Source organism: Eurypyga helias, unplaced genomic scaffold (genome assembly GCF_000690775.1).
Source record: "Eurypyga helias isolate BGI_N326 unplaced genomic scaffold, ASM69077v1 scaffold4682, whole genome shotgun sequence".
In the NCBI taxonomy this organism is placed as follows: domain Eukaryota; kingdom Metazoa; phylum Chordata; class Aves; order Eurypygiformes; family Eurypygidae; genus Eurypyga; species Eurypyga helias.
The window spans coordinates 37179-56158 of record NW_010233945.1 but is presented as its reverse complement, the minus strand read 5'-3'; the positions used below and the strand labels follow the sequence as shown (position 1 = coordinate 56158).

General features: G+C 49.3%; 1 protein-coding gene across 1 annotated transcript in view; it reads right to left on the bottom strand.

Moving 5' to 3' along the window:
• OPHN1 (oligophrenin 1) overlaps window positions 1-18980 on the bottom strand; it is a gene marked incomplete at both ends in the record, with an annotated part of 37009 nt that overhangs the window by 240 nt on the left and 17789 nt on the right. Inside the window, 11 exons of the mRNA XM_010161864.1 lie at window positions 3694-3853; window positions 5621-5726; window positions 7233-7291; window positions 7626-7710; window positions 10030-10104; window positions 11287-11349; window positions 13105-13138; window positions 14397-14475; window positions 14600-14691; window positions 16797-16897; window positions 18189-18318. Of these exons, the coding sequence (XP_010160166.1) occupies window positions 3694-3853; window positions 5621-5726; window positions 7233-7291; window positions 7626-7710; window positions 10030-10104; window positions 11287-11349; window positions 13105-13138; window positions 14397-14475; window positions 14600-14691; window positions 16797-16897; window positions 18189-18318 (984 nt within the window). The remainder of the gene's footprint in view (window positions 1-3693; window positions 3854-5620; window positions 5727-7232; window positions 7292-7625; window positions 7711-10029; window positions 10105-11286; window positions 11350-13104; window positions 13139-14396; window positions 14476-14599; window positions 14692-16796; window positions 16898-18188; window positions 18319-18980) is intronic.

Below are 18980 nucleotides of genomic sequence, written 5' to 3'. Positions count from 1 at the left end.
TGGCCACCGCCGACCCCTTCCCACAGCCTTGCCCAGCCTCCGGCAGCGCGCGGTTCAGACCCCCCTAGGCCAGGCACCGTGCCAGCTCGTCGGGCAGCCCTCCGAGGACAGCATGCCCCAGCCGCGCTCAGAGCCCACAGGTCCCTCAGCTCCGGGAAGCAGCTGGGCGGTTGAGCCACACCAGGAGCAAAGACCCAGCTCCTGCCTTGCCCAAGGGCTGCCCTGCTCCTCTCTGCTCTCCAGCACGTGCAGAAACCGTCTGTGGCCCCAGTCACCTCCGACTGACCCAGGAGGGTTGGAAAAGCCAGGGCTGCTCCAAACCACCCCGACCAGCCACAGCCCACAAGAGCCTGGCAGGGCCATTGCAGCCGTTCGCTGTGACCCCAGCTCCTCCGGCCTCTCCGGAGAGGGACAGACAGCATGCACCCGCTGCTCCCATGGGTTGGCAGCACCCGGGAAAGCCCCAGCTGCGGGGCTAGAGAGGGGCTGGAGCAGGGCTGATGCTTTAGTTCTGGCTCTGCAGAGGTGTCCTACCATGGGCTTTCCTAGAGACAAGCTGCCTGCACCTTGCACGCCCACTGCAGCAACTGTAGCACCAAATGAATTAACGCAGCAAAATCACAAATACAGACAAAATGGGTAGAAGCAAATTATCCTGGCGCAGATGAAGGAAGCTTTGAAGCTGACAGTTTCTGAGAAGCATGAAGATTTCCACACCAGCGAGGCGATACAATCTACAGAAAGCGCCCCAACAAACCACCGCATTGTTTCAGGTTTAGCGCTAAAAACATCCCTCAGCTCTTGGCTTACAATGAAGTGTGTGGCACGGTGAAATTATCTTGGATGAAATACTGCTATAAAAACAATGGTGCTAAGGAGTTTTATCTCCTTTTCTCATTGGTCATATGGCACCTATTTGGTCAGGTTTAATTTAAAGGTTCTCATTTATGTCAGTGTTTTAAGAGCTGAGAAAGAATTAAGTCACCAGACAGTTTCTTATAGATCTGAAACACCACATTAAGGACCAAAACCAACCGTTCTTGTGGTTTTTCCCCTGCATATTAACTGAATTTGTATCAGACTTTAAAGAGTGAGTGACTATGGACAGGGTGGCAAAGGCTGCTGAGACCAGAGGCTGCGCTTCCCATCCTGGGAGCCTGGCTGCCGGCAGGAGACGGCTCAAACCCAGAGGAGGAGAGCTCACACCAGACCCAACCAACGAGCAGGGTCACTGCTCCCTCAGGGAATGCCTGGCTATGGAAGAACAATTTAATTGTGTCACCCAGAAAAACTTCTAAATGCAGAAATGAACATTCTGATTTGATTAAGTATGCCGGTTTTGTAATTTAACCAAAAGCATGTTCTCTCTTCTCGCAGGCAAAGAGCAGTTCTGGCAAATCAAGGTGGGGGGTGGGGGAGAAAAACATGCCCCCACTTTAACCTTCTTGATCCCACAGACCAGGCAGCACGCACCATGGCGAGGGTGGGCACCGTCCGTCTCCACAGCCGGGCTCCCCACACCTCTCTTGCCGAGTCAGCGCAGGGGCAGGGTCGGACCGGAGCTGTGCCCAGCCTCGTCTGCCCAGGCCCGGCATAAATACAGCGTGCTGCTACTCAGGCTTTGCTCCTGACTCAGTCCGCCCTACTCTGCGTGAAGGGAGGAGGAACGACACACTCTGCAGCTGCTCATTTGGCTCCTCTCAGGCATTTAGGGCAAAGACCCAGATGAGCTCCAAATCCTGAACTCGCCATTCCAGCTGCTTTTCCCGCCCGATTCGGTGACATGGCGTGGGTGCTGATGCTTAATGCCAACAGGAGCTCTGCCCTTCGCAGGGGCAGTACACCTTCTCCACTCCAAAATACAAGGTCCGGTGTGTTCCCCCTGCCTGGATTCCAAGGAACCCACAGTTCATGATTCAAACATCTGAAACCCATGCTAAAACCCACCGCAAACTACTCTATTTAAGATGTGAGGGCAGCCTCGGCTTTGCTTCTGCCTTCTAAATGAAAATCCAAGTTAAACAACTTGAAGGTACAAAGATATTGACAGACCCTCATATGTAGAAAGCTGGTACAGTGAAGGAAGTTTTCAGAGCAATCAACCTATTTAATTTAACCACGGCACTGAAATACAAGCTGTGGAAATGGTAATTACGCACAAAGATTTCACGAAGAGTTACTCTGTCCTTAGAATCTTCATACTGCGCTACCCATATCCCCCTCTTCCCGAAAACTCATTTGGAGTGTTTGCTCATGTGTGAGCCGCAGACACTTTCAGCGCTGCTGCTGAACTTATAAGCTCAATCTAATAAATGTTACTAACTTAACCTTATCGCTGAAGAAATTAAAAGCAAGCAAAGAGATGTCTGGCTTAATTAAAGATTTAATTCCAGCTCTTAGGGGTGGCAGTGTAAGTTGTGTGTTGACTCAGCCTACACCACGGGCTGTGTAAGGCGGAGGACAGAGGCTTCTCAGTTCTGGAGCAAGTTGTGCAGAGACCCCAGCACACAAACGGTTCCCTGTTTTGCTGGGAGAACTTACTTCAGGTGTTCCTGCAAAGAAACTGGCTTGTGATTTTCATGAGCTTTTCGTGGGGATACTCAAAAGTCTCTCTCAGCTTTTTCATCCCATTTCTCTGGTTTCAATCCTCAGCACCACAACCGACTCCCACACCACCCATCGGGTGCCTGTTCGGTTGCTCTGACTCCACATCCACTCCTGCAAGAACTCTACTCTTTCAGCTTCAGCCTCCTCTTCCTTTCCCGAAAAGAGAGCTTCCCTTCTGCATGTGTGCTGCCCTGCCCGCTCCATCCTCCTCACAGCAAACAACATCCTTTAAAGGACAGCTTCCAACTCTCCCTGCCTCTAAGACCGAGATCGTTGGGACACTCTGTAACGTAAAGTATTATAAAAAGCTGAAGGACCAAACTCACTCCTTTGAACCCAGTGTTGTTATCAGGAAAGCAATCTGGTCCCTGCTATGCTGATCTGAATGCAAACACTGCTCAAGTTTTTAAATATTAACATACAGCTCCATCATCCTTCAGCCACCCTGAAAACCCTAAGCCATTAAATCAGGTATCACGAGGAGAAAGTGCTAACACAGAGGCGAGTGGAATACACTGCTTTCCATCAGGAGACAAAACACCACACGACAAAAAGCTGTTGTCTACACGTGAATCTTTAGCACTCACTGCAGATTAATCCAGGCTGTGCATTTAGGCGATGCTCTCAGCCAAAAGCATTCAGCAAAGATCCCACGAAAGGCAAACGCTGCCGGAGCCCTCCCCAGGGTGCGCTGCCCCAACAAACAGGCACCAGCCCCTTGCTACGTCTTCTCCGACCACTCAACCCCGGCAGCAGCTCCCCTCCCCAGCCTTGCCCACACCATCCCTACTCCGGATCTGAACAGATTGTATGCAGAGCTGAATTATTTTCATCAGTCTTTCAATACTTGTCTACACCCCAGACTCAGGGTTTCCTTCAGAGCTAGTTCCAGTGAGGAACATACCTGCTACACTTTCTGCCTGAAGTACTTCAGAACAGTATATATAAATATATTTTTATACATATATATGAAAATCCCAGCCCCCAAGGAGATGCCAGAGCTCTACATCGTTGCCAAAGCAACAGTTTGCAGGAATGGGATGGAGCAGCCGGGAGCTGTGCAGACCCCCAGACTGCCACCTGTACCTTCCCAAAGTGCTCGATGAGGATCTCAACCACAATGTTTTGGAACTTGATGTTCATCATCGCTGCCACAGTGTCCTCCTGCGCTCGCATGAGGGTAGGTCCAAATATCACCCCCATGTTAGACGGTGACATCAGATTCTCTCGGCTGTGCTCACATACGCTGCGGAGAGGAGGGAAAGAAGCAATAGGTTTGAGTTTGGTTTGTTTTTTTCCAAACAGATCTTATTCCAAGCAATTAAAAAAAGGATACCGTAAGAATCATTCAATTTTCTTCATTTTGTTTCAGCAGAGTTTGTTTCGCAGCCCTACCAGAGATAAAGCATGTCTCTAGCTATGATGTGCACGTTTGGCTGGGACAACTGTTTGGGAGAGCAACACTCTGACAGCATTTTTATTTAATCTTTCCCCACTCTTAGCTCATCTTTTAACTCTACAGAATTCATCAGCCCAACACAAACACAAAAATAATCATTTAATTTGGAATATCCTATTTATCCAGAATTGACTTTTGGTTTTAATTTTTCCTCTCTCTGAAGGAGGATGATTGACTGTATGGAGCACGCTTTGGAGGTCTTCAGTAGATCTCTGCACAGCATTTTCTTTCTGAAAGAACTGCCGTGTTAACAGAACCAAGCACTCTCTGTCCAGCAGCCTTTGAGTTTTGGAGGAACGTGCAAGCCTGCGGAGCAGCACCAGTCCTTGACTGAAGTACTAAACACCTAGGTGGGCACTACCTGTTTCTAGAAGTGGACCACAGGAGAGATACTGATGCTGATACGTAATGAATTCCAGGTTTGCCCTGTAGCTCTGTCGTTAAAGAGGTTTCTGTCAGCACCAAGAGGAGAGGGAACAGAATTTAAGCATAAACACTTTGAGGTATAAAGAGTGACCCCAAGTGCAGCTTCATCAGACCACACACCAGACATTCAGCTCTGCCACTCAAGCAGAATGGTTTCTAAAATCCACACAAACGTGCACGAACAGCTGGAGCCGGAGGGCAGGCTGGTCCCCAGCCAGCCCTCCTTGCCCCAGAGAGGGGTCATGGCACTGGAGGCCAAGCACTTGCCCTCTAGTGTCAGGGTGGGACAATCCCAAATCAGCCCTACTTATTTCTGAAACAGTCCAGCTTTGAAAACGACTTCTCCAAAGCTCCAAATCAAGCCGTTTTACAAAAACCATTGCTTCTGCAAGTCCTGGTCCTTCCTGACGTGCATGCAGATTGCTCCCTTGCTTCTGAGCTTCAGCATGGCTCGTCACAGCCCCTCTCCCTGCTGCGCCCCAGCTCCTCCCTGGGGTGGAGAGGGAAGAGCTTCCACACCGAGCCTTCGCATTCGGAGTGCCAGGCAGGAAAATATCCACTGCCCAACGCAGTGCTGGTGCCATTACCATCAGGTAGCAGACCTTTTCCGGGGCTGACTGGCAGAAGCACGTGGAAGCAGCGCTGCTCAGTGACACCCAGCATCCAACTCGCCTATGTGAAAGCAGAGCCTGACATGCTCAAAGCCTTCGTGCTGCTCTAAGGCCTCAGGTCACTGATCCACAGAGCTGGAGACAAAACCAAAGCATGCTTCATGTTCAGCCCATGGGCACAGGTCCTACAGCCATTCCCAAATCCCAGACTTAATCTTCTTGTTAACTAGAGCAAGCGGTGACAATTTATAGTTCTGCTGTCAGGGGGTATTTTCATTGTAAAATTATTTCTGCTTGGTGCTTGTCAGAAAGAGGATGAAAGTGGCAATTAGAAAGAGAAGCATCACTTGATACAGTGGTTAGGAAGGTTAATTATACCATTTGTGCAGTCCAAATGTGAATTCCTAGGGGAACTGTAGTGGATACAATTTTGCAAACCTGCCACAAAAAAAAAAGGCTTGTTCTGCTGATTCCATTATTGCCCTTACTGTGGCTTTAGAGAAAAACGTCTGCTTACTTGACAAGGTGTTGTATGAGGAGCTCTAACATCTCTCTGTTCTTGTCGGGTAGTTTATAGACCAGCGCATGAATGGCTCCCAGCCTGTAATCCAGGTTCTCAGATTCTGGAAAAGAAGTAACACAAAGAAAAGTTCATGCCCACCACTTTCAAAGTAAATAGACAAGAGAAAGACAAAGCCAAAGAAAATCTGTGGAAGCTGTTCCTTTTGCAACATAGGGCTGGCTGGCCAGACCCGGAGATGGAAAGCAGGAAGAAAGTGAGATTACATAGCGACAGGGCAGTCATTGTGAGAAACAAAATGAAGTGGAAAGAAGGAGAAATGAAGCTTGAAATGGAGCTCAGGGTTGTACTCTGCCTCCGAGCACAGCCAGGGAAACAGGCTGGGCATGGCCGGGTACTCCCCTTCGCACCCTTGCCCCACACACCCAGGGAACTCATGGCCTCTCTGCTGGGCAACTTATCAGCCCAGATAGCTGTAACACTGAATAATACCATAAAATGTCCCGTGGGGAAAAAAATTAAGTCCCTGACCCAAAAAGGTCACCTTTAGAAGCATAAATAATCAAGAAACAATAAAATACACGGTGTGAAAAGAATAGTGTGGGATCTTGGTGACTGGGAAGTTTAATGATGGAAGTTCCTGAGGGAGGGTAGGGAAGGGATTATGGTGTTGCACATATCCAGCCATCATTTGGTTTAACCAGTTCTGAAACTAATAAATCTTGGGCTTGAGCACAATCAGTAGGTGGTGGCAAATTTTCTTTTCCAAGAAAGAACGAGTGTTACTCATTCTCCCAAGGTTCAAAACGTGGACAGGTGGGCACTCTCCTACCCTCCCGTTGACTTCAAGGAGGCATGGGGGTGTGAAGGATGCTTTAATCCAAAGTGTGTCTGACTGTGCCATGAATTTCCACATGCCACTACTCTCATCCTGAGGGAGATGACCAGCTCCTTGTAACCCTCTAGTCTCCATCTCAGCATGCTGGCTCTCAACACACTTTGAGGATGCAGCCAGTTCAGAATTATTTGCAATGGCCGTAACAGGACAGCCGAGGACTGGCTGGTTTAGCAGAGGTGATGCCCTGTCAGTATAGCCATGTTACTTGGCTGATCTCCGTTAATAGTGGCTGTGGCTCAGCCCCAAGAGCTGCAGCAGAAAAATGTCTTTCAGGTACTGGTAGACACTTTGGATTCAACACCTCAGCACAAATTTCACAAGCTAAAAGGAGCACCTGTGTGCCTGGCAACAGCACATCCCAGTCCCTCGCAAGTTTTAAAGGAAATATATATTAATAATATTGAGAAACAAATTTTCTGAGCACTTGTGCTGATTTCAGATTAGCTGACAATCCCTGGCTCTCTAGGCTCTCTGAGAGCAAGAAACCCTGCCAGGAGGAAGAGCACTGCAATAGCAAAGGAAAGAAGGGAAGAAATAGCACCACCTCCCTTGCACCGCTAAGCGCACAGAAGAGAGGGTCACTCCTCTTTCTACTGGGGAAGTGGCCGGACACCCCTGTGCCGGGTTGGTGGACTCTGTCAGGTGCTTTGATGCACAGTGGATGAGGAGGGCAGGGCCAGGGACCGTCAGCAGGGCAGCTGCGGGACTTACTGGCAGCCAGGACCAACTCTTTGTGGAGCTTGTATGTCATGACGGGTTCAGACAGGTTCCTGCAATAACCAGAAAGAAAAGTGAGCTCTTGCAGGGCATTGTGACCCACTCGTGACTGATCCAGAAGGACCGACAGGCAAGCCTGCTTGCCATTCAGCACCACTGTTTCCCAGTGGCATCTCCCCCAAAGCCAGTATTATTTAAAACGTTTTCCTCATAGGACGTGAGGTTTCTACAACAGGCATATTGTAATTCAAAAAATCCCACAGCTTTTGTCTTTTCTTTGCCCTTCTCAACAGCCAGATGTTGACATCTGGCAGTTCACATCACTTTTCGCCTGGATCCGCCCCAAGCTCCTTTGCCCACTCGGGGCAGTGAGACCTGCCACGCTACCTGAGATAAAACTTCAGTGAGCTGGTAATCGTCTTGATGTCCCAGTCGCCGCTTTGGAGATCCACGTCCCCTGGACATTTTGGATCTGGAGGAAGAACAAAACGGCTTTAAAATAAAGTCCATGTTGAGGCTGTTAATAAATAGCAGGCTCTCAGGGAGGGTATGCTCTTGAGACAAACGGAGCTAAATACGAGGAAAGCTGCTGATTCTCACGGCCTGGAGCAGAACAACAGTACCAGTGTCAATATTCTGGAAAGGCTGATGAGCTGTGCTAACTAGGGACAAAGGAAGAAGCAGAAGGTAACATTTAAGCAGTGGTGAGAAGTTAGTGATGGCATATTCTCTATAGTTTGTTTTTAATCAGCACAGCCAAGACTGGCTAAAACGACACATTTCAACAGACCCAAGACAAGCTTTCTGATATCCAAAGTAATTAATTGTCTAGCTCCAATCCCTCCTTCGTAGCTACTCCCCTGAAGGCTGTTCTGGAAGCATTCCCTCTCACTGCACAGAGAAGTGGGAGCTCAGAGGAGGAGGCACAGCAGTGTGGAAGTACACTTGGCTCCTGCTTACCCCCACCGAACAACCACATCATTTCTGCACTATGATGAAGTAAAGGGCATGGTTGGAGGATGAGGAGAAGCTGGACTACAGAAATGAACTGCCGGATTTATTTTTTTAAAAATAGGACTAAAGAGCCCTCAAAAAAAAACCCCAAACAACCCAATCTATCGCCTTCCAGATGAAATCCCTCTGCAGCAGTTATTTCTGTGTTGTTTGACTTCCCATCATGAGCTCGTACGCAGCGGGGTGGAAAGTGGTCAAACAGACCCATGCATATAAATACAAGGAAAAGCCACTCCCTGGTGGGATTCAGAGGAGAAAACCACAGAGCTACTCACAGAGAGGGTGAGAATCAAGAAAGAATAAAAACTTAGGCTAAGTAATTAGTCATCAGGCAAGCCTAACTGCATAGCTGTCTGCAGTCGCAGCTCCATGGGAATCGGGTACAGCCATACGTCGGCACAAACCAGCCATTTTAATAAACAACAACAATAGTAAAAGCACTAGTAAACAATAGTAAAAACAATAGTAAAAGCCCTTGAATACTACATTAACATTAGCTGAGGTTAAACCACGACACGTCAGTATGAGGTGTCTGTGCACGGAGCTGGCGCAGCCCGAGGCACACAGCTAGCAGTGCAAGTGTACTTTCTGCCCTGTGCTCCAGCCCCTTGGGCAGGGATGACGAGAACAGCTCGGCCTTTGGGCATGCAGGAGACCGACCCCTAGGGCTCACCTAAGGGGCTCGCAGCCTGCCCTGGCCCACGTGTGCCACGGGGCAGAGGTACGATGGCCTCAGCTGGGTGCCAGCCCGGCACAGAGCAGCGCTGCTGAGCCCCACAGCCTGTTGTGGCGAGTTCAAGCGTTTCTTGTATGAGGACTACCCACCAGCTGACATGCTTGTATAAAATAGAAGATGCAGTGCACAGAAAGGCTTGCAGCAGAAAAGCTTACATCGACTTATTAACATATACTTTGCATACAGTGAGATATCCCACTCCTTCCCAGTATAGCTCCCTGTGATAATCCACTGAGGACAAGGGTCCCTCTGAGCCCATCCACAGGGGCTGGTTTAGGAGGGGGCTGTGCTGAACCTGTGGGACACAGCCAGACGAGGTCCCCAGCAGCAGCGCTGCAGGTGGGGCTGTAGAACAAGGTCCACGGGATCCTACACGCTGGTAACAACCCCAACCTCTGGGTCTGGTTCTCATTTGTACGGCCTAAGTAAGAATAGGGACACAGGCTGTTCTCAAGGGAAAGGAGCCGTGATGGCTGGTCAGCAGTGATTCTTGTCGTTGCCCGAGCATCGGGTGATGCTGGCAAACCCGTGCCACGTGCACCTGAGCGTGTGAGCAGCCTCCCTGTCCATGGCCCCTCCGCTGCTGCTGTGGCTCAACCGGAGGTTCCACAGCCCGGGACCTGCCAGCCATGCAGGCAACGGAGCAGAGGGAGAAGGCTCATCTCTCTTTGGCCGATGTCCCACATCTCAGGCCTTTGGCAGGAACGTGTCCCCAGCATGTGACTCCTAAATATTTTTAGCATGCGAAGGGAGAAGCCTTGTCCCCACTGCTCCAGGGTCACCGCCTCCCTTTATCTCGCTGCTGCTCACTTAACTTAAAATGCAGGTTGGACCACCACACACAAACAGAGTTTAAAGGGAGAGGCACTAGAGTGGGTTGGAGAATAAAGTCCAGAAAAGAAGGGGCAGATGTGCCTCAGGGGGGACGCAGCTACCCAAATCCACGCTGGACAACCCTCCCTGTGAAACTCAATTCTCTCGTTCCCTCTTAAACAACACAAGAACAGCACATTCTAGCTGTACAGAATAATTAATTCTTACCAAAAAAGGCATTCAGCAACTTCTGCACCTGGATATTGCTGCCAACAGTCCGGTAGACGCCCTCCGTAGTAATGCCTGAGCAGGAGAAAGCCACAGTGTGTCAGCCAAGGGTGGGAAGTCTCAAAGCCCCATCTAGTGGAAATCCAGCTGTTGCTGCTGGCTCAGCAGACACCTTCTGCCCCAGGAACAACCCTGTCTCTGTCCCCCCTGCACTTCGGGATGCCCCGCAGCTGGCTCCCTGGCAGAGGCCAAGGCAGCAGCTCCCCTCGCCGACGGCCGGCATGGCCACCGCTGCAGGCAGGATGTGGGTGTGCTGCCAGGAGGGTGACGTGGTCAAGCGAGCACGGCCAACACGTGGTGTATGGGCTCGAGCTGGCCAGCGCTACCTGCCCAAAGATGCCATTTCTGGAGTGTGTTGCTTTAACGGGAGTTTGTTCAACTTGTCACAGAGCCAACGCTTTCAAGCAGATTCTTTAAAATATCAGCCAATGTTAGGAAAGACAGAACCGCTGTACCTGCCTGGCTCTGCGAGGAGGGTCTCGTTACCCCACTCCTCCCCACTTCAGTGGGGCTTGGCTGGTCACATCCCCCAAAGGGTCTGGAAATGAAACCATGGCTGCCTCTCCCTGCAGCAGCCTGGGGATCCAGCTGTTCTGGAGTGATTTACCTTCATCCAATACCCACACCGGCAACGTGGGTGGCTGGGCGTTTCGTGAAGGGCCAGAGGGTGAGCTATCATCCATCAGCCTGCTGCTGTCCATCCAGGGATGGGATGTCTTCCAGGCAAGGCTGGATGAGGCTTTGACCAACCTGGTCTAGTGGAAGGTGTCCCTGTCCATGGCAGGGGGGTTGGAACCAGAGGATCTTTAAGGTCCCTTCCAACCCAAACCATTCTGTGATTCTGTCCTAATGCTTTTAACAAAATGGGTCTGATAACCCAGTATTCCAGTTAACCCGTCTGTCACCCCAGCAGACTTCCAGACCTGTTCTCCTTCTGCCTAACAATGAGTTTTCTCAGGGCCAAAGATGAGAAGCCGATGAATGAAAACAGCATAAAGGTGGAAATCCAATCATTACTGAATTTGGTATAACGACACTGCAAGCAGCACAGGCTTTCCACTTCCCTGGCATGCATTCCTCTGTTAGAAGTCAAAGTCTCGTTTCACAAACTAACATACTGCAGAAAGCATAATGGAATTCAAGACCACGGGAAGCAACGCCAGGATGGTGGCACCTCCCGATGCCAAGGCATCTTACCTTTCGTTTCCACTGCGTTGATGCACTTCCGCACAAACTTGAAGCCGACCTCGTTCAGCTCCACTGTTTCAAACAAGGGAAGCAGTGTTAGCTGCCTGAGCACCAGCACGTGGATCCCCATGGATAACTACTGGGAAGGCCCCATACCCAGAGCCTGCTCGGCGCACAAAGCTGCGCTGCAGAGCCGGGTTCACATGTGCATCCACGTCGTGTGCACCCCTCCACGAAAACACAGGCATTCTTTAAATCCCGACAAGGCATTATTAGTTTCATATGTTCTCCATTTTTCCTTGAGCCTATTTTGAGTTACAGCATTGCTCCCTACCCCCTTTCTGTCTTTAATAATAAAAGCATAAATCAGAGGCCCACCACATGTGAACTTGCGTCTGATAAGGGGTTGATTAATCATTTCCAGAGCACTGCAAAATCTGCAGTTCAAGTTCTTCCACATCATAGGATCGTGTAATTTCTGCTTATCTACTTGACTAGATTAAAAAGCAAAAACAATATGGCTTGATACACAGAGTAAAGCAGAACACAGGTTTTTGTTCCGGCCAATTAACCACAGACTATCTCTCTGCCTGTTCTGGAGGCATCATGAGGCAGATAGAAAAGTCGGGATATTTTCTATACACATATTTCAACTTCTGTAATCACGCTACTACTTCTGCTATTTTTTTCAGGGTGTGTGGAAGGATTGTCCAAGTTATAACACGAAATCTCTTTCTGTTCAGTGCAAACATTTATACTGAATTTCTCCTAAATGACCATGCTGTTGTTTGGTTTGGTTTTGGGGGAAGGGGTAGCTGTAGGGCTTTTTTGAGGGATGGTTGTTGGTTGTTTTTTTTTTTTTTTCTTAATGTGAAACAACATTCTACTTGAAAAATCAGCCACGTCTGGACCAACTCCAGTCACAGCACAGACCATGTTGGCAAATCCTCTGAAATCACTGTATTTTCAGCAAGTTATTTATAACGATTCTTTCTTCTCTGAGCAACAGCCATGAAAAGCTCAGACATATCTCAGCTCTAACACAGGAGTGAGTGAAGACACCATTAAACACTGACACCAAGTACTGAGTGGTATAATACCACTTGAACTCTTTCTAGCTCTAATCTATTAAAAATAGAGTGTATTTACTTTTGTGAAACACTGAGTCACATTCTTTCCAGGCGTGTAATGCCAACACAGTCAAACAACAGGTTTTATGCTTACGCCTCTGATGCTGCTACCTCTATGCTAATCAAAGTCAGCTCATTAAAGTGCTGATAAAAGTAAGCTCTAAGATAGAGAACACAAGTTTTCACCCAGCTAACAAATGCTCAGAGTTTTCCAAGGCAGCACGCTCAGGCACTGCAGTAACAGGCTGTGAACAGGGACCAGCAAGAGGGGCAGCAGGGTACACCCCGCTCGTTGACGGGGGAGACACAGGGCACGGTGGTGGGATGGGAGCTTCAGGGAACTAGATGCCACCTCTATTTTCCTATTACAATCTTTGCTAAGGGAAATGTCCTCAGAATCTCTCACTGGTCTTTTTTCCCCGCTGTTATTTTGGGGTTTAGGGTTTAGAACATCCCACTAGTTCTTGCTAAATAAAAACTGCACATTGCAATCAATAACTTTTACCGTTTGTAACTCATTCTTATCTGGCCTCAGTATCAGGCACTGATGAAAAGGAAAGAAGTTACACTGCTTCCATGGTGGGAATACACAGCCTATTCAGCAGAAATTGAGGATGAGTGTATTTGCAAGGAAATACACGGCCCGACCTCCCGAAAGCTTCTACAGCTCAGAGGAACAGCAACAGAAATGACTCACTTTCTTCCTGTTTTGTGATGGGACTGTGGTAGATCTGGAAAAAAAAAAAAAAGGGTGGGGAGGGAAGGGAGGAGGAAGAAACAAAAACATAATGCAGTGTGATTTGATATTTATTTTCAGAAGAAAATGCAGCACCCCACACATCACCCCCAGCCAATCACACACAGTAAGACAACATCCCAAAGAAAGTAACTTTAAATTAAGCAAGATACCATTATTTATACAATACATGAGTTTTCGCTTACTTCCTACATTTCAGTGGAAAGCCTATATTTAGGTTTCCTAAAAACTGAACAGGAAACTTTGTTTGTCCTTTAATCAACCTGTAAAAATGGCAGCTGGACAGTCTGGCACACAGGGGTTGTGTTTTTTTGTTTGCTTGCTTTTAAAAATTCAAGTGTCAAGACATTCCTTCATCCCATAAAAAAATACATCTTGTATTTTTAAAGTAATAATAAACAGTGGGTGCCATCCTTGATAGAAAATGAAAAGTCCTTTATACATAGTAACACATCACGTAAGCCGAGTGAGCCCCAGACATCCCCTAAGCAACAGCACGAGCCCAGCACGAGCACACTGACCCTCTCCACACTATTCCATGGCCTTTTTAAACAAGGAGAAAAGCGCTGCAGAGGGAGCCCATGTTCCATCTCCCTGCTCCCACGTCCCATCTCCACATCAGCAGCCACACAGCCCTGAGCTACTCCATCCTGCCAGCCCATTCACTGCCAACCCTCTTCACGGAGCCCACCGAGGGAAGGGCAGCTCTCCAAAGGCAAGGGGAGCTGCCAGAAATGGGTTTTCCCTGCCCTGCACATCACGCTGTCCATTTAGTTTGGGAATTAGGAAATTTGGTCAAGTGCGGGAGTCCGTGCTTTGCTGAGACTGCAGAAGGAAACACCAGCAGGCACAGAGAGGCGGGTGAGCACTGGAGCAGGGTGGCTGCTCCCATGGGCCAGACTGTGCCAGCGCTGCTCAGAGCAAGGACAGACAAAACATCACCTCTCGCAGGTCGGAGAGCGAGTTGGGAGCAACAGAGACATGGAGCATCCCAAACTCGGTAAGGCCACAGTCCATAGGCAGCCTGACCCAACTAGGGAACGCACCAGAGCTTTAAAATCCCCGTCACAAGCTGCGCGGCCAGCACGAAGGCCCATTTCAGCCGTGCAGTGCCCGAAGAGCCGGGAAGCAGCAGCAACGAAGCGGCAGCGGGGACAGCAGCCGGGCAGGGCCACCACGCTTCCCCGGGAGCCGCCGGCAGAGGACACTGCTCGGCAGCGGGACCAACTCACCGGCTCCTTCCCGTCCATGGCCTCCATCCACAGCCTTCGGTTGGCTTCCGAGAGCGCTTGCAGCGTGATGGTCCCAGACCTGCGCAGGGTTCATCCGGGGACAGGCAGGAAAATGAAGCAAAAGCTGGTTTTAATAAAGAGCAAAGAGCGATTTCACGCAGGTTTACAGGGCTTGGAGGCTTTGTGAATACGGAGCATCTCACCTCTCGTTAGTTTCAATGTCAAAACAAAACCTTTTGTCTATAGAGTCAGTCTTTCTCCTTACGCAGGATTTCAGGGTCAGGTCTAAGGTGCCCTAGGAGAGACGAGAGCCAAGGTTTAGAGGAGAGGAACCCAAGAGAAGGTTGCAGGGCTGCAGCCTAGCGCAGCCCTGCCCCGGAGAGCACCAGGCTCCCAGCGGGTACCCTGCAACCCCCAGAGCACTGGTACCAGGAGCACAGACTGTCCTTCCCACCATCAAAGAGATCAAAGGCTTTGTGAGCCAGGCTTTCTCTCCGCAGCCACAAGATGTTCTAGACTTCACGGCACTACCCCGCAAACAAGCGCTAAATACCTCAGCACCACGCAGTAAGTCTCCAGAGGGCAGGAAAGCTGCTGTCAACAAACCTCATGGCGCAGTCGCTTACTTGGCTGAGGCCAGGACTCTGCTTGTCTGTTATCTGAGGCACCTGGGTCCTAATTTTTATCAGGGCTGATCAGCACTACCAATTATCCAGAGCATTCATGGCCCAAAACAGCTTTACACAAAATACCTTGTAGAAAAAGAATGTTAACGGACCAAAACTGGAGTAGATGCACCCTGATGAAAAGGCCAGCACCACGGGGCTGAGGTCTAGCCTTTTGCGTTTGTGCCCCTTAATAAAGGGGCATTAACTGACCCTACAGTAGAGTCAATTTGTAACGTGATGGTGAGATCTCCGCAATTCTGCAGAAACTCTGAAGAGACACCCTGCAGACCTTACAGCAACCAGACCCTAGGGCTGAATCTGCAAGCCTGGAACGTGTTCATCACCCCGTCACCGCCACGACTGTCACCGCCCCTGCATCTGCAAGGCCTCCAGCAGGAGCAAACCAAGCAGGTCTAGGACAGCACGGCGGCACGGACAGCCTCCTCTAAGCTTACATCCAGCATACACATCGTGACGATCATCTCCTGGCTGTCTTTGTGCGTGTGCTGGCTGTTCGGGACTTTTAAGAGCGCTCGTAATCGTGGTATTTGAAGCTGTGTGGCTATCTGTGACCCTAAGGCACAGATTACCAGACTGCAGGAGTTTGGGAAAGTGACTAATTTCCATTTTTACAAGCCCCTACCTGCATTAATTGGCCTTGCTAGACATGTTTATGGCAGAGATGACAACAGATCTCTCCAGTCCATGTTTTGGACATTTCTTTGCCAAGGTCTCTGCCAAGGGCTTCCAAAAAATACATCTTTTTTTATTGCTGCAGCGTGCAGAGGGCTGCCAAAGAACAGACCGTGAGATCACGAACTGGAGAACAGCACGCCTGACTGGGAAGTCTCCAGGGAACGTTGCTCCATGGCAGTGGAGGGCGGGTGGACTCAGCTGGACGCACTTGCTGTACTCCGAGCTACGGTCCGTCATCCATGCCAGCACCCTACCCCTCCTCTGTCACTCCGAGGAACTGCAGGAAACTCCCAGACACACTGCTCACTTAAAAACCAAAGCATTTCGTGAAAGAAACAGCTCCCCAAATTGTTGCCTTATTGCACAATTTAGAGCCGCAACTGCAGCCCTCTCCTAACACCAGTCCCACTCACGCACAACCGGTTCTGAGAACAAATCAAAATCACAAAGACTGTGTGAGCATGCAAGGGCAGAGAAACACTGCTTTTGGATGCACTCATCTAATGACTTGAGTAATTCAAGTACTTGTCATCTCTGCCAGAGGCCTACATGCACACCAGGCTGCAGGCTCACCACCCATTTGCATGGAGAAATATAAAAATTAGCTTGTCTAGAAAGGCAGAAATTCTGCACTAGACCAAACTGGCAAGTCACCACTGCCCGAATAACGCTCGCGTCGCACGAACTCGCGTCTCCACTGCCAAACCCCGCCGGGCTTCGGGTCATTTGGGAGAGAGGGAGGTGAAACTTCTCTTCACAGAGGTGCTTCCTTCAGGTTGCACCACAGCACCTGCCTGCGTGGCCAGGCAGGGAGGGGACACGAATCTCCTCTGTGGCCAGGAGCCCTTCCACAGCTGCAGCGCTGGGACCAAGCCCACCATCAGCATGTCTGGAGAAGTGGGGCTGGCCTCTGCTGCCCTGCACGGGGCATCTGTATGTCTGTTTGCTTACGGAAAGGGATGACGTGGGCAGGTTGAAGGTGAGACCTGATGGCTGTGTCAGTGTTTGCAGATATCATTCCAGGAAACCAACTCACTTGCTTAGCTCCGGGCTTCTGGTCCATGGGCGTCATCCGTAAGGTTTTTGCCTCTTTTTCGTACTGGCAGTAATATTTCACCCAGGAGATGCCCAACGCCCCTGCAGAAACACACGGAAAGCTGGAGTCAGAGATGGAACCTTGGTTGGACACAGCTGGTGTTTTCCATGTGTCCACAATTCTCTGGGGAGGGACACTGCCAGCCCCATGGGGACACCTCCCTCGTCAGTGCCTCCCACTGGCAAGATCTGAGAGGAGAGAAGGGAGAGGAGGAGCCCTCCCAAAACACTGCTGGTGAAAGGGCGTTTGTGGAACTCTGGTCACAAGCCAGGCTGGTTTGGGGAAGTGCAGCCAAGACCCACACCAGCACGATCCTACGTGTCTTGAATGCTTGTTTCACAGACACCACTATTTTTTCCTGTTGATGAAAACTTGGCAGGAAAGACAACAGCATCTTTAAAACACTCTGAAGTTCCTATTTATATCACAGTAGGTTTATTGTCACTTTTCTTTGTTGTCTTACTTCAACCCTTTTATATGAAATACTTCAATAGATATTTTTTCTGGATTTTTTTTTTAAGTTGCAGTGCCAGGAGGAACAACTCTCTGCATAGTTGGTTTATAGGGGAAACAGAAACAGAGGCAGCAAACCGTCACTGGCATGCAGGAACATGCAACGTGTCTTTGTGATCTAAAATTACTGTCTATGTGTTTTCTTTTAAAAGCAGGATAAACATGCATAAAAATATATGTAGAACTACATTTGTATATATAATGCAAAAATAACTGTGCACAGTGTAAGCTGACTGTAGACTCCGAGGCCACAGCTCTGCATACAGGCTTTTGCCTCCCTAGTGTTCATGCCTGCATGGCTGTGTAAAGCTACAGTGAGTATTTGTAAAAAACTGAATTTGGTTTGATTTGATTCTGCACAGAATCACGTTTCACTCTCAGTAGCTTAACTCTCATTGCTGTTTAACACTTCAGCTGTGCTCAGATGCCCTCAGAGACGCTGGGAAAGGGAAGCTGGGCTGGACACCAGCTTCGTTTGGATAAAACACAGCCAAGGTACAATCTGCCAGAGCTATGGTCTCTCCAGCGCTACAGCACAGTAATAAATCTCATCTAATTGGAGTGCAAGGCAATTAGCTCCTTGCTTACACGGCTCATGTAACCCGGAGAAAGCTCTGTGCCTTCACTGAGAAAGCTGGCAGCTTAAACTGCCGGCGATTCCCCGGGCACCCTGTGCACTGGCAGGCAGTGAGCCCACAGCGGTGCCACGGGTCAAGCTGGCCTGAGCAGGGGAGCCCAGCCCACGCTGCAGGGCTACGAGCAGGACAGCCCAGGCTTACACAGTCTTTAACCCATTCAGGTGCATACAAAAGCCATTACATTTCTCCTGAGTGTAGAGATAGCCCTCAATGGTCGGCTGCCCAGGTAGCTTGCAGGTTAAGGGGGCTTCCTTCATCCTCTTCTTCAGGTCTTCCAGCTCCTCCCGCGTGCTGGAAAAATGATTTCTTGTCTGTTAAGAGAAAACAAAAGGAAGCACATTTGAACATTAACCAAGAGCAAGCTTCAGGTATCCGTGGACAAATTTTAGGTGCTCTAGCAGAAATTAATTGGTCCTCAATGGACAAAATGCAGAAGCCACTCCACAAATTCACACGAAAACCCCAGCTATAAGAACACTGGGCTCTTAAAAAGGTGATGGAAGAGATAAGGTTGAACATAACGTGCATGAAAAGGTGTTGAGGAGTTATGACTGGGAGGGCACTTGTTCTTTCAATAAGTGAAAGTCAGCACATTTTAAGGCTAGGTGGAGCAGAAGGAAGCAGCTGAACTCCTCTTTGCACCACTGTTTAGGTAACAGGTGTATTCTCCTACAAACACGGATGTCGATTCCTCAAAAGGTCGTGCTACATTGCTTGGCATGCAATCATTTTTAAAGAGTCACATGAACACAGGGTACAAAATCAAGGCATTTTTATGGAACACCTCTTAGACCAATTAATGGGCCAGCAGCAAAGTTAGCTTAGCACAGATTTGTGGCTGGCTTGTCCATGGTAATGAGGGCCAGCCATGAAAGACTGAGGATAAAAGGAAAGAGGATGCAGGTATTTTATGCCCTGGGTATACTTAGCCAGCAGAGGAGCTTACCAAAGCATGTAGTAAACCGATACAATT